The following is a 15335-nucleotide window of genomic DNA, read 5'->3' as shown; positions in this document are numbered from 1 at the left end:
CCCATTCTTTGGAATTTGAGATTGGAGTCAAAAAGTCTGCGACTGTATTGTCAACCCAGTTGAAGAGAAGCAACCATTGCCACAGAAAGGGTTGGGGTTGGGTTGCATTTTAACGACTTCTCCAAGACTTGTCCAGACATGAAAGTTAGCTCAGGGTTCCTGTAGTTCAATGTGTATTGGCAGGAAAGGTCACCTGACCTGTTACTCCATTTTGTTTACAAAAATAAATGTCCATTTCAGATTTACTTAACTTCGGAAAGCATGGGCATGGTGAGGACTCCATCACAACTGAAAATCCATTAAAATCATACGGCAGTGTGAACATAACCTCAAATATATAAATAGTTGACATTTCAGGCGGGAATTCAACCCTATTGAAATCTTTTAAGAAGATGTAGACGTAATATATTTGGATTTTCAAAAAGGTCTTTAACATACCTGACATTAGACGCATGTAGAGAAGACAATAGAAAGCAAGCGAGCTTCAAAACAGAAAACCAGATTAGAAGTTAATAGTAGTTAATTAGACTGGTAAAATGTGGGAAGTGGTATTCCACAAGGATCAGTGTGTTCATTTATGTAAATGACTTGAACTTGGAATTGCAAGCACAACTCCAAACTTTGCAGATAACACCAAATTGGAGGATATAGATAATATTGAGGAAGAGTGCAAAAGAATACAAGACATTAATAAACTTGTAGAATGGATATGTAGTTGGCAGATAAATTTCAATATAGCTAAGCGTGAAGTGGTGCAATTTGGTAGAAAGAATGAGGAAGCCACATACACCTTGAAAAGTAAAAGTCTGAATAGGGTAGGGGAGCATTGGAATCGAGGAGTACAGTTTTCCGTGGGCGCTACGCTGCCCCCTGTTGGATTGCCCCGCAGTTGCAGGCTGCTCTTTGCTGCCTCGCGCGCGTACGTGTCTTTTTTCCTGCGCAATGCCTCGCGCAGAAGCGCAAGGAATGGCTGCGCGTGGCATGCACGCGTGCTTTCCTTTCTGCTTGCAAGGCCCGGCAACAAAAGGAGCTCTGGCTCAAAGACCGCCCGCCGTCGCATCTTTCGCCCTAGGCTCGCCCACCCGGCGGCTACTTTGACGTAGAGGCCGCACGCCGGGCCTGACGCGCGCAGCAAACGCAGTTTTACGGCCATCGCTTCTCGGCCTTTTGGCTAAGATCAAGTGTAGTATCTGTTCTTATCAGTGTTAAAGACGCCCTTTGGTCTGCCCGAAACTTGCTGGTCTTCCAGCGCAAAGAGTTGTCCACCACCGAATGTTGCAGACTGGCACATTCCAAGGTCCAGGACTACGTGCTGAGGGACGCACTAAAGCTTGGGGCAGCCGCAGCAAAGGCTCAATGGGGAAAGACCACAGTGTAAGGTTCCCCCACCAAGCTGGACTGAGGGGCTGGAACCATGGGAAACCCCTCGAACTGTATCGTTAATATTCTCAATTGCTGTAAATGTAAAACTGTAATTGACATGACAATCGTGAAACAGAAGGGTTGGGAAGAAACTCATGACATTATTGAAAGAAACTGATCTCCTTTGCAATGTTTGTATTTTTTGGTGCTGTTTGGAAACTGTTTGGCAATGTAATTTTTACAGATTTTTATGAATAAAGTATATTTTGGAAATAAAAAAAAAATCGAGGAGTACAGAAGCAAAAATCACAAATGATACAGGTTAATAAGGCCATTTTTTAAAAAAAGCAAAACTAAGCATGGGGGCTTATCTTCAGAGGGATAGAATTGATAAGCAGCAAAGTTATGTTAAACTTGCATGGAGCCGTTGTCAGACTACACAGAATGGTGTGCACAGTTCAGGTCTCTATTATAAATAGGGTATAGAGACAGTGGAAGAAGTGCAAAAAAAAATTTACAAGAATGGGGCCTTATTCTCTGGAAAAGAGAATACTGAGGATTGACCCAAGATTATGAAAGTTTGATAGATAGAGATGTTCCTACTTGTGGGGGAGACGAAAACGCAACCAAAACAAGATAGTGACTAATAAATCCAATGGTGAATGCAGGAGAAACTTCAACCATGAGTAGTAGTTGAGGTGAGAAGCATGATGCATTTAAGGAGAGGCCGGATAAAAACATGCGGTGGAAAGGAATAGGTTATGTTGTTAGATAAAGACAGGTGGGAAGAAGCTCGTGTGGAGCATTAACTGACATGGGCCAGTTGGCTGAATAGCCTGTTTCTGTGCTGTACATTATGCAAGTCAATTAAGTAACTTTCTTAAACTAATGTATGATCTATTTTGAGCTTTGGAGCCCCCTCTATACCAGATATATTGGAGTGCTAAACCATCAACCCAAAACTCTTGAAACTACTACCTTATAGTCATCTAGTCAGACCTTTGCTTTCTTCTAAAACAGGTGTAGGGTTTCTGCTTTGAGTACAACTGGCAATCTGTAAATTGCACTTGAAATTGCATTGGTTTTCTGATTAAGTTATGGTTCAAATTATTGCTGACTCATTTTGTATCATACAAATCCTCCATGAAGCAGCCCAATCAGGCAGTGTAATAGAACAATTTCTTCCCTTACATCAAAAAAAATTCAGCAATGTATTTACAATTGGTAACCTGGTGCAGTTTATTAATGAAGCTGAAAATGGATTCATCACGTCAGAATTTTTAATGAGGGTCTAGACCACCACCTGTGAGTAACACTATCTTAAATCACTGAAAATGACAAAACTGAACCATTTATTGGCTTCATTGGTGTACACTAATCAGTTTTAGCTAGTTAAATATTTTAAAACTTATTGCGTTTGTGCCAACAAGCTTAATTTGAAGAGTCTTACATGGGCACAGTTGTTGGAAACTTGCCACAATTTCAGTCTAGGAATGTGGCTAGTTTTATGGGTGTGACCAGCTTTCAGCACAAGGTTTTTTTGAACCAGTCTTAAAGATCTTGGAAACTTAATTTGCACTGGATGTAAATTCTATTTTAAATTCCACAATCCTTTATGCTGACTTGGCTGCTTTCAGGTGAATTCTGCTGGTAAAACCAATGCAAGCTAGTGGCAACTCCAGGCCTAGATATTTACAGGCATAGTTTTTAGTAGTAGGTGTAAGAATAATCTTCTGGAACAGCTCATTTATTTATTGCACTACTGGATCAAAGAAAAACATTACTAGTTACTATTAAGTACATAATTCAAACAAAATTATCTGGGCCCTGCCCACAAGTCAGGTTTTATGTCTGGTAAATCTGTTTCTTCAAAACAGAATTGTAATTATAAATATCTCATCACTTCCTTTGATTGAATCCAACAGAAATAAGGACACATTTCAGAACCATATTTTCCATGCCTAGGTTAATTTGTTGCAAATTTAAAATCAAATTACCACCTGTACTTTGCACCTGAACTGAAATACAAGGAACACAAAAACTCAACTTTGAAACTGACTTTTATTTAGGGGTACAGAACCAAAAGTCACTGTGCGTCGATAACATTAGTTTAGTATACAGAGCCTGAAACATTGCTGCAGTGAAATTAGCTACAAGAAAATGCACATTTTCTTTGTAAAGAAAAAAAAAAAGTCAAATCATTGTTAGGAATTTGCAATTAATTACTTTCCAGATAACTGCTCATACAGTTTGGGGACGTAGTTATCCCATTCAGCCTGGTAGCACGTCCCAGCCACTGGTGCACCCAAGTGGTACTTTTTGCGGAATGCTGCAGTTTTGAACGTTCCACGCTTATCACCCGAACGGTTGGTCAAGCACTGTTCATCACATTTCAGTGGCTGAGATTGTTCATAAACCAGCCACACATAGCGGTGAAGGCCTGAAGGAGATTTTTTAAAGAGGTATTTAATGCATCACAGAAACCTGTAACAAATGTTTTATTGCACAAAGAGCAACTAGCAGAAAACAAATAGTGGAACCATAATTAACTACAATTATCTGCAAGAATTTTCACTGAACAGTAATGAAACACTAAAAGTCTTGGCTGCCATTAATTATTCTTCTCAACTCTTGTATGCTCTGCAATAGTTAATGTCAGCTCAAAAGTCCCACATACACCTAACCACCTACAACTCCCGATTGTTTGATCAGTGACTTGCCTGCCTAGAAATGCTCTCCTGGCACTGTCAGATACAACAGTAATTCAATCAGCAGCTTGTGCAGCACTTGTGAGTGAAGCTTTTGACTTTATAGGTCAATACAGAGCCTGCCTGCTTAAAGCTTCCTCAAAGAACATTGAATGGAATACCAGGTGTTGCATTTTAAAACACAATGCTCATTGACATAGCACATTTAAACAGGAAACCTTGAATTGATTTGAGTCAATTCGGCGTCCAAAGAACTGCTAGAAGTGAACAGCTACGTTTTGGCTGTCACCTGTTTATTTGGGGGGGGGGGGGGTGGAATTAATGACTGTCCCTGTGGTCTATTGGGGATCTGTTGGCTGGAGTAATGAGTGGGCACATGATGGAAGGGAACATTACAGCAGAAAGGCATGTAAGAGACAGCAACATAATCAAAATTCAAAGTAGTCAGAAGTGGATTTGGGGACTGTCCAATTACCATTAACTCCTCCCCTGGTACAGCAACTTCAAGCAAGGGGGTTAAACGTGATATGCAAGTTGTGCCATTACCTTTGCAAATACTGCAACTCATTCTCTGCCTCACCATTGAAAATGTATTGAATCACATTAAGTAGTTGTATTTGTGCAGTAGATTTATAACAAACATTATAATAACAGGTCTAATTAATTAGCAGATGCCATGCCACTGCCAATTATGATCCATACTGTCTCAATCTAGTTCCAAGAGGGCTGGAGTCTGCACATAAAATCACCTACTGAATAGCAACAAGTTGGTTGAAGGATGCTGGTATAGGAATGACAGTCATACAAGTACAATCAGGATTGCTCAAGGTTTAGAATTCTAACACGTTAATTTAAAGTACAATAGACAGCTTTATCCTGGATCCAACAAGCACTATAACCCAACCTCATTCATTTAGTATATATGATAACCCTTTAAAATCAATCTACACAAATGTAGAGAATGGAACTATGAATTTTGAGACAAAAAACACAGAATTGTTTATGTAGCATTTACATTTCCTTGATTCTGCTGAATATTTTGTACTTATTGAAAGGGTCAATATCAAATACTCTCAGTCAGATAAAGCAGATTCCTCAGTCAGCATAGATAGAATGAATATTCTCCATTAATCCGAGCTGGCTTTAGAGTCAGAGTTACACAGCACAGAAACAGGCCCTTCGACCCACCGTATCTACGCCGGCCGTCAAGCCCATCTATTCTAATCCCATTTTCCAGCACTTGGCCCATTGCCTTGTATGCTCTGGTTCCAAAGCAGTGTGCCAAGGCTCTACCACCAGTCTCCAAATACTATGCGTGTGTTTACTTTGTCACATCTTTCAAACGGTTACAGTGCAATGGACACATTGAAAACATACCCCTAAAAGATTGATAATATCTGGATATTTGCCACAAAACACAAACTTAAAAGGATTGATAGTCAATAACTAAAATTAATCTGGCTCATTAACCATGAGCATATGTAATTTATATTGCTAAATTACCGACTCACCAGTTCCTTTCGGAGGACCTGAGCCAACATAGTCAGACTGAATCGTTCCACTTTTAATGTTATTTCCTTTCATGTTGATTACAATAAAGTGATGCCATTCTCTAATAAGCAAAGAACAAGATCAATAGTTGGGTAAGGTGCTGCAATAGAGAATTTTGGCAATTAACTAAAAACAAGAGATATTTAAAATAGAAATAAAGTTTAAAAACTATGAATGCAACTTTCACTAGTATGGTTCAGAGACTTGGACAGTGAAGGTTAGTGAGCAGAAAGTGAAAAAGTCATGGAATCTAGTGCTCCTTCAAATAACCCTATTCCATTCTTCAAACATTGGGTGTGAAGATGGAGTTAATTGGCCGGGGGGGGGGGGGGGGGGGAAGTCAATGTAAATATGTCTTATTTCACCCATGCAGTATGTAGCAGCAGTAGACTGCATGCATCATTTTCAATGGACAATTCAATGGCAAGATCTATGCCTAGTGTGCAGAATTCACCAATGGAAACAGTCAATTTTCCTATTTCTGAACTATTAGATCACACAGACAGAGCAAATACAGGAAATGGGTGTGGAGAGGAGCACCTAACCCAATAAATGGATCAGGCCAGCTGTTACCCTAATCCAATAACCCCAATACAGGACAGATAACACTGTTCCCTAAAATATCCCACTGCTACTTTTCAAATGTTAAAAACTCTTTGATATCACACTGTAGAAGTCTGCATAATGTGTTTTTAGTAGGTATTTATTTTTATATTTATGTTTCATTTATATATTCAAATCCTTACATGTAAGTACAGCTAACATGACAAGTGGAAAAATTCCCAAGATGAATATGGAGGGATACAAGATATCAGATGGAATAGAAAAAGATTAACCCTGCATATTTTCACCTGTATGAAGAGGGGAAAAAGAACAAAGTGATTAAAAGCAAGGTCAGAACTGATGTCAGCAAGCACATTTTCATACAAAGTGGTAGAATAGTGGAGACTAAAACCCAAATCATTCATGACCAAATTAGATGCTGTGATAAGGGGGCAGTCAGGAGAAAAAGGATTATAGGTTTTAATGGAAGAACGAGCCTGGGTTGAGTAAACGGTAGTCCGCATCAGTATTTATGTTTGTGGTGATGTTAAAGCACATTGTTAGGACAGAGCTTGCGGCGGGCCGAAGTAAATCTAACGAGGAATTTGCCCATTTTCATCATTAAAAAAATTATAAATAACTACCCCACAGGTTTTTAAACCTACGCAGGATTCGACATCAGCGTATATCCATAAAACAATTAACACTTTTTTTGAAAAGTAATTTCCCAAAAGAGTTTGTTAATTTTTAATCTGTGACTGGATAGTTTGCAGCCGGCAGTGAGGGCAGGATCATGTAGAAGGAGCAGACATGGTGGCATTTTAAAATTTGACTTATCTGGGAACTTATTATCCTCTTGTCAGTTAAGAGGTAAATTATGAGAATGTTCCACCCTCAGCCCTTTCACTATAGGCAAAGAATAATGATCAATAGCCTTTTCAACACTTACCTAAACTTTGGTGCTTTCCTGCTTGGAGCATCTGGATCAGTTAGAATCAGAGTGTAGAGCTTGTCTGGATCACATCCAGGCCAATTTATGCTGACTGGACGGTTCTGCACCTGCAAGCACAAATTAAATGCATTTACGATCAGCCTTGAAAGGCAGCATCTAGATGGTAACAGACATATGAGATAGTTAAGGACGTGAAAAAAGTAAATTACTTTAAATTGCAAGAATAGGTTTTGGCCTCAAGCTACTTAAAGGAAAACTTGCAGCTCACATTGAAAAGTCCTTCACATAAAAGTGACAACACATGAAAATGATTCAAATCATTTAAGAAATCGTGGAAAAGTGTAATTTGGGGGGCGGGAGGGGGAGGGGGAACTGTCAGGATGATTGAAGGTGGCCTAAAATTACCATTAATTTGTAGGAAGGCCCGAGCACCACATCTTGTTAGCACTAAATCAGTTTAGTCAGACTTTGTAAACCCTGGTTCCATGGGATTCAATAGACAGACTGCAGAACAACTCTGGTTCACTAGAACCGGGAAACGTCTGAGCTTGCGGCGGGCCGAAGAAAATCTAAAGAGGAATTTGCCCATTTTCATCATTAAAAAAATGATAACTATCCCACAAAGAGCCGCAGGTTTCTAAACCTACACAGGACTCGACATTAGCGGATATCCATAAAGCAATTAACACTTTTTTAAAAAAAAAAGTAATTTCCCAAAGGAGTTTGTTAATTTTTAATCTGTGACTGGATAGTTTGCAGCCCGCAGTGAGTGCAGGATCATGTCGGAGGAGCAGACATGGTGTCAGATGGCAGCCAGCAAAATAAACGCAGCTTGTACTGCAGCCAATTTTACAGAAATATTTATTCAGTTTGCTTTCCAATAATGATAAAAATTGAAATCCAGTTTTAACAGCAGCTGAAAGCAATACAGCAGCCACCCCCAGAGTGTTAAAGTCAGCGTGGCAGTGGTCTCAGTAACTTCCAGAGGCTGCACTGACTGAATCTGTTGTCAAGAGCCCAATGGCCTGTGTGGGAATCATTCTTCAGCCTTTCCTTCTGCCTCTTGCCAGCGGGGGCAGGCTCGGTAACGGTCGCTGTGTGCTGAGCTCTCAGCTGCCCTGAGTCAGTACCTGGGTCGGGGTCAGCACCTTGCCCAGTGCATCTATCTCCACCGCGCCATAATTGACGTGCAGAGGCTGCGCCGGCTTCTCCTCCACCTCGTCCAGGGCCAGAGCCCCCGACCACTCATGCAAATCCACAGGCATCTCACTGCTCATGTAACCGCGCCTGCGTCTTGCTGCCCACCCCGCCCCCTGGAGAAATCGCGGCGCCTCCCCGCCCTCAATTCCTATTGGCTGCACTCAGCCTTGCCGCGTGATTCCGCCACGAGCCAGCACGACTGCGCGGTGCGCATGCGCGCGTATTTTCCTCCTTATTGGAGCGCCTGCGCACCCGATGTTGCGCCCGCGCGCTTGCGCGGAGCCGCACTCTCTATCACGTTTTTTTCCCCTCAAAGCGTAAGCGAAATTCTGCAGTTGCTGGAAATACTCAGCAGGTCAGGTAGCATCAGTGGAGAGAAACAGTGTTGTCGTTTCAGGTCGATGACCTTCGGTCACAACTGTTCCCATTAAAGATCATTGGCCTGAAACCTTAACTGTTTCTCTGCACAGATGCTGCCAGATCTGCTGATTATTTCCAGCACTTTCTGTTTTTATTTCAGGTTCTCTCCCTGTTGCCAGATGCTTTTTGCCTGATGGTCGAAGCAGAGAGAAAGTTCAGGGCTTGGGGACGGAGGAGGGAAACAGGAAGCAAATAGTGGGAAGGGGATAAGAACATGATCCAGGTCTAAAGGTGGGTAGTATCAGAGAAAGAATGTGATCCAGATGGGAAGCCAGATCGTGTTGTCTCCCTCCCCCAGACCTGGATCACACTCTTGATCATGAGCAGCAGTGCACTGATTTCCCGAAAAGTCTGCCACATCTCAAGCAAATGGCATCATTGGACTGGAGGAAATCTGGAAGTCATGACCCTGTCTGTATTCACTTCATAATGTAAAAGGTGATCTATCCTGCCATCGGCCCCACACTTTCTACCCAATAAACCTGTTAATATATAATCCCCACACAATGTCCCATCAGTCACCACAACTCTCACCCAGACTGCTTAGTTTGACAGAGTGATTAGTGATAGATGGCATACTGAAGATTTTGATGGACCCATGATGTTACTCTGAACATGAACCGCACCACTCGATAATGACATTCTCACTGCATACTGAAGATCTGCAACTCAGCTAGTGGTGTCACATGCAATGATATTGTCCTCACTTGTTCTCATTGAATGGAATGCGCCTCACTGAACCAAGCTTGCCACTCAAATTATGTAACATAGTAAATGCTGCTGAATTGTCAAATTCAGCCTCAGAGAAACTGCTACAACACCCAGTAGGAACATAGGAGCAGGAGTAGGCAATCAGCCCATCGAGCCTGCTCCGCCATTCAATACAATCATGGCTGATCATCCACTTCAATGCCCTTTTCCCACACTATCCCCATTTCCCTTTATGTCATTGGTATGTAGAAATCTGTCAATCTCTACTTTAAACATACTCAATGACTGAACTTCCACAGCTCTCTGGGGTAGAGAATTCCAAAGATTTACAACCCTCTGAGTAAAGAAATTTCTTCTCATCTCTGTCCTAAGTGGCTTCCCCCTTATTTTGAAATTGTGTCCCCTGGTTCTAGACTTCCCAACCAGAGGAAACATCTTGCCTACATCTACCCTGTCTATCCCTTTAAGCATTTTGTAGGCTTCAATAAGATCACCTCTCATTCTTCAAAACTCAAATCTCCCTTCATAGGACAGTCCCGCCATCACAGGAACAAATCTGGTGAACCTTCGTTGCATTCCCTCTATGACAATAATATCCTTCCTGACATAAGGGGACCAAAACTGCACACATTACTCTAGGTCTGGTCTAACCAAGGGTCGAAACAATCAAAGCAAGACTTCACTCCTCCTGTACTCAAAACCTCTGGTGATAAAGGCTAACATACCGTTAGCCTTCCTAATTGCTTGCTGCACCTACATGTTAGCTTTCAGTTACTTATTGACAAAGACACCCATGTCCCTTTGTACATCTACACTTTCTAATCTCTTATCATTTAAGAAATACTCTGCACATCTATTCTTCCTATTAAAATGGATAACCTCACATTTTTCCACATTATATTCCATCTGCCACATTCTTGCCCACTCACAGTGGGCGACACAGTGGCGCAGTGGTTAGCACTGCAGCCTCACAGCTCCAGGGACCCGGGTTCAATTCCGGGTACTGCCTGTGTGGAGTTTGTAAGCTCTCCCTGTGTCTGTGTGGGTTTTCTCTGGGTGCTCCGGTTTCCTCCCACAAGCCATCTCCGTTCAGTCTGCAAGCACGACCCCATGCTTCCTGTTGCTTGTCAGTTCAATTCCTGGGAGCTGCTTAAAGAAAGAACCAATCGGGTATAATTTTGCATGAACAATGTTTATTGGTTATATAAAGTATATCATAGACCATGTTTGTGAAGTTATTCACAAAAGTTCCTGCATTGGCGGGTTACAGATCAAACCATGTTCAATCAGAAAACTTACTTTCTCAATGACACAATGTCAATAAAGCATAACTCTATCCTTTACAATGACTTTAGATATCGATTTTTGTTATTTGTTGAGCTGTGTACACTGAGTGTAAATGTCATAGCGTCATACAGTACAGAAACAGGGAACAGGCCCTTCAGTCCATCGTGTCTGTACTGGCCATCAAGCACCTATCTCTTCTAATCCCATTTTCCATCACTTGGCCAGTAGCCTTGTATGCTATGGCTTTTCAAGTGCTCATCTAAATACTTCTTAAATGTTGTGAGGGTTCCTGTTTCTACCACCCCTTGTTTGTTCCAGATTCCAACCACCCTATGGGTGAAATTTTTTTCCCTCAAATCCCCTCTAAACCTCCTGCCCCTTACCTTAAATCTGTGCCCCCTGGTTATTGGCCCCTCCGTTAAGGGAAAAAAAATCTTTCCATCTACCCTATCTATGCCCCTCATAATTTTGTATACCTCAGTCAGGGTCCCCTCAGCCTTCTCTGCTCTAAAGAAAACTACCCTAGCCTATCCAGTCTCTCTTCATAGCTGAAATGCTCCAGCCAGGCAACATGCTAGTGAATCTCCTCTGCACCCTCTCCTCCTTCCCATTGTGTGGCGACCAGAACTGTACACAGTACTCCAGCTGTGACCTAACTCGCGTTTTATACAGCTCCATAATAACCTCCCAGCTCTTATATTCTATGCCTCGGCTAATAAAGGCAAGTATCCCATATGTCTTCCTAACCACCTTATCTGCCTGTGCTGCTGCCTTCAGTGATCTATGGACAAGTACACCAAGGTCCCTCTGACCCTCTGTACTTCCTAGGATCCTACCATCCATTGTATATTCCCTTGCCTTGTTAGTCCTCCCAAAATGCATCATCTCAAACTTCTCAGGATTAAATTCCATTTGCCACTGCTCTGCGCATCTTACCAGCCCATCTATATTGTAATCTAACGCTTTCCACCTCACTATCTACGACACCACCAATTTTCGTGTCATTTCTGAACTGACTGATAATACCTCCTATAGTCACGTCTAAATCATTAATGTACACTATAAACAGCAAGGTACACCACTGGTCACAGGCTTCCAATCGCAAAAACAACCCTCAACCATCACCCTCTGCCTCCTGCCACTAAGCCAACTGTGGATCCATTTTGCCAAATTGCTCTGGATCCCATGGGCTCTTACCTTCTTGACCAATCTCCCATGCAGGACCTTATCAAAAGCCTTACTGAAGTCCAGGTAGACTACATCAACTGCTTTACCCTCATCTACACACCCAGTCACCTCCTCGAAAAATTCAATCAAATTTGTTATAATGTAATATAATATAATGTATTATATATAATGCAAAATTGATTATGCAGAAAAAGGTACATTCACAAAGTGCAGTTTTTGTGATCAGAAACAATACAAGATTCAGAATCACTTTCAAATATTTTAAACTACAAAAAAAAATGAACATCTCGGTCACACTGGCACGACAAAAACATTTCAGAAAGTTACAGAAAAGCAATTTTTAAACATTTTTCTGAAGCACTAATGCCATGAAGCCCATTACAATATCATATTATATAGTTACATTAATGTCATTTAATATAGCTCAACTGAGCACAGTATACACTTTAACATGCAATGCCATTCTTAGTTATAGTTCAATATTCAGCTTAAAGTGCTCTAATTCCCCATTTCTCCTAGAAGTACATTATTTGGTGCTAATTCAGAAAAGTAGCAGTTTTTTCTTGAAAACGGTGCCCTTTTAAAACTACTGCACTACAGAACCTGCCACATTACCCAACAGAAAACAAACTACGAAGGAAGATTAGAGAATGTTAAGCTTTACAGTTTAGAAAGAAAGCAGTTAAGGGAGGGCCTCATCAAAGCATTTTATATTAAATGATACATCAGTAAAGTAGGACCAGAGGGAATTTCCTAAATGGAAATTGATAGAAACTATATTTAAAACAGATATCAGAAGAACTTCTTTGCGAAAAAATGCCAACTTTTGGAACAATCTTCCAGAGAGGGTATCAAAAACAAAAACATTGGGTTCATTCAAAACATAGCTGAGAAATTTAAGGTACGAGAAGATGTATTATAATGGGCTGAATGGCCCTTTTTCAAACCCTGACATTTTTAAAAATGTTTTTCTAGAATTGTTTCTTGTCTTTATTTTCATCACAAAACATCACTGAAAAATCTTTACATCAAACATTACAGATCCCATGACAATGGAAAGGAAACCACCTTAAAGAACAGTCTTTTTCTAGCGCATTACAATTGATAAACCAGTGCCTCAAATGAAATGAAGACAGTTATCAGGTCTCAGGTTTCATATAAAATATTGAGGTCGCTCAAGATACAATTGCATGTGAGGATGGGAGAGGTAATACAGTAGGTTTCAGGTGATTGATTCATTGACCACTTGTGAGTTATGTTCTCACCTGAAACCTTGATTAAGTACCCGGTCTGTGTAATTCCCATAGATTATTCTGTATGTATCTCCATGACAGGTCTGTGTTATGCTGTGCTTTTGGGACATACATTCCCATATCACTCTTTGCAAATGTAATTAGATCACAGGCGATTGCTGTTCATTGTCAGCTGACAAAAGCAGGGACATTGAAATTGCAAATAAATTGTGTCGAAAAATATTGTGGATTGGAGATAATAAACCAATTTTACTTGTGTGGTTTGTGATGTCACCGGGGCCTCTTGATATGTTATTATCTGGCAACATCCTGCAGACTATATGTTATCCGATAAATGGCAGGTTGCTTAAAGCAATCATTTTCAAGTTTCTTGTCAGAAACAATTTCACTACAAGTTATTATCTATTTGCTTCAATTCAACTACTATTGTTTAAATTAAGTCATTTAATACATGCAATCGTGCTTTGTCTAAAGTAAACCTAGCAAAGCAGTCTACAGGTAAATGTAAAATAATGAGAAAAGGACAGAAAGCTTGAATTTGTGCTTACTCTGGCTGGTTATTGATAAAATCATGTCAAACAGAAACCTTAATTTCTTGATGACAGTGTCAATACCCTACTATTTCCTTTTTCACTAAACCCTTTTGGGACAATACTTAATTATGGACTAATTAATCTAAGATAACTCACTTTGATTTGGAAAAAGCTACCACATATTTCTTCAATTTAGCATGCACTTGGTTCTAAGTTTCATTTCTACCCTAAATGTAGGTTTGAAATCATATCCTGTACCCCTTCAAACATCTTATTCCTTTTAGCTTCGCTGTCCCTAGTTTTGTGCCTAGGTAACTGAGAGGAATTGAGAATGAGCGCTATTTGAGTCATCCTCCCATATTTTACATCGCATTCCCCCTAGCTCCTGGCAGTATCTTGCCTTCATTTGCTATATCCGAGCACGTCTGGCTGAGATTGTAATCTCTCTACCAATGGAACTGCTGGTGGAACCCACCATGGCACAGAACATAACACACCATTATGTTGCACCGGCAGTCCCCTTGGTACTTTGCCCTCAGGAATAAGTTATAGCATATTGCTACATTCTTTGAGATCTCATTTAAACATCTTCTGCTTGCCACATAAACGGAGAATAATCACATTTGATATCTTCAAAGCATGCAAACAACAGGACTGCACTTCCACAAACAGGAAACACATAATTGTTTCTGTTATGCCTTTTGCTAATTTGTAAGAGACAAGCAAAGCAATTTAGTGGCCTGCATTTGTCATTCATTCTTCAAAAAATCCAGTAGGTAACTCCTGTATATCTTTAAAATATACATTTACTCAAAGAATGTATTGGTGTGTTACATTGAAACCTGTGTATGCTGAATTCTTAATATTTTATAAAAGAAGTGATAAGGTTATTTATTTTTTTAGAGATACAGCACTGAAACAGGCCCTTCGGCCCACCGAGTCTGTGCCAACCAACAACCACCTATTTATACTAACCCTACAGTAATCCCATATTCCCTATCACCTCCCTACACTAGGGGCAATTTACAACAGCCAATTTACCTATCACCTGCAAGTCTTTGGATGTGGGAGGAAACCGGAGAACCCGGCAAAAACCCACACAGACACAGGGAGAACTTGAAAGTTCTGCACAGGCAGTACCCAGAATCGAACCTGGGTCCCTGGAGCTGTAAGGCTGCGGTGCTAACCACTGCGCCACTGTGTCACCCATACTTTCACTTCATGCAATAACTTTTTTGTCATTGAACAGCTGAAAAAAAGTTTTTCATTTGCTTGTATCAGATGTTGCAATTACTTAAAAGCAGCACGTTGGCAAAAAATTAACACAATATCTATGCTATGTAACAAATTACACTGTCATGTAAAAATATTGAAAGCTATGTTTCAACTATATAAAAGATTAAGTAGGCTTTCTCTGTCACTCTGTCAGCATTTGCACTTGTGTAGACTTTGATTCTCAATGAGGTCTTCCGCATTGAATGAAACTTCTTTCAAAGACCGTAATCAAGGGTTTCATTGTCATGTGAACTTCCCAATCAAGCACAAAATACTCTGCATAATACAAAAGGAACAAAAGGAAATTGTAGCATTAGTAAAACTACATAGAGGGATAACTTTGCAGATTCAA

The 15335-nt window shown here is 40.5% G+C and overlaps 2 protein-coding genes and 1 pseudogene across 4 annotated transcripts in view; 1 reads left to right on the top strand and 2 right to left on the bottom strand.

The window, feature by feature from the left end:
- Positions 1–1151: 1151 nt before the first annotated feature.
- On the top strand, positions 1152–1274 carry LOC137383072 (U2 spliceosomal RNA; annotated as a pseudogene).
- A 2130-nt stretch (positions 1275–3404) lies between these two features.
- Positions 3405–8422, bottom strand: pebp1 (phosphatidylethanolamine binding protein 1). Its single transcript, XM_068055183.1, has 4 exons — positions 8247–8422; positions 7114–7223; positions 5582–5682; positions 3405–3802 (listed from the first exon to the last, which is right to left on the bottom strand). Exons 1-4 carry the CDS (start codon positions 8391–8393, stop codon positions 3585–3587), a joined length of 576 nt encoding a protein of 191 aa, XP_067911284.1. The 5' UTR covers positions 8394–8422; the 3' UTR covers positions 3405–3584.
- A 2198-nt stretch (positions 8423–10620) lies between these two features.
- nos1 (nitric oxide synthase 1 (neuronal)) overlaps positions 10621–15335 on the bottom strand; it is a 144751-nt gene continuing 140036 nt past the window's right edge. For all 3 annotated transcript variants that reach the window (XM_068055179.1, XM_068055180.1, XM_068055181.1), the window contains one exon: positions 10621–15259. In XM_068055179.1, the coding sequence (XP_067911280.1) occupies positions 15244–15259 (16 nt within the window). In that variant the 3' untranslated portion in view covers positions 10621–15243. The remainder of the gene's footprint in view (positions 15260–15335) is intronic.

Source organism: Heterodontus francisci, chromosome 23 (genome assembly GCF_036365525.1).
Source record: "Heterodontus francisci isolate sHetFra1 chromosome 23, sHetFra1.hap1, whole genome shotgun sequence".
NCBI classification, from domain to species: Eukaryota; Metazoa; Chordata; class Chondrichthyes; order Heterodontiformes; family Heterodontidae; genus Heterodontus; species Heterodontus francisci.
This window is presented reverse-complemented; position numbering and strand designations above follow the sequence as displayed.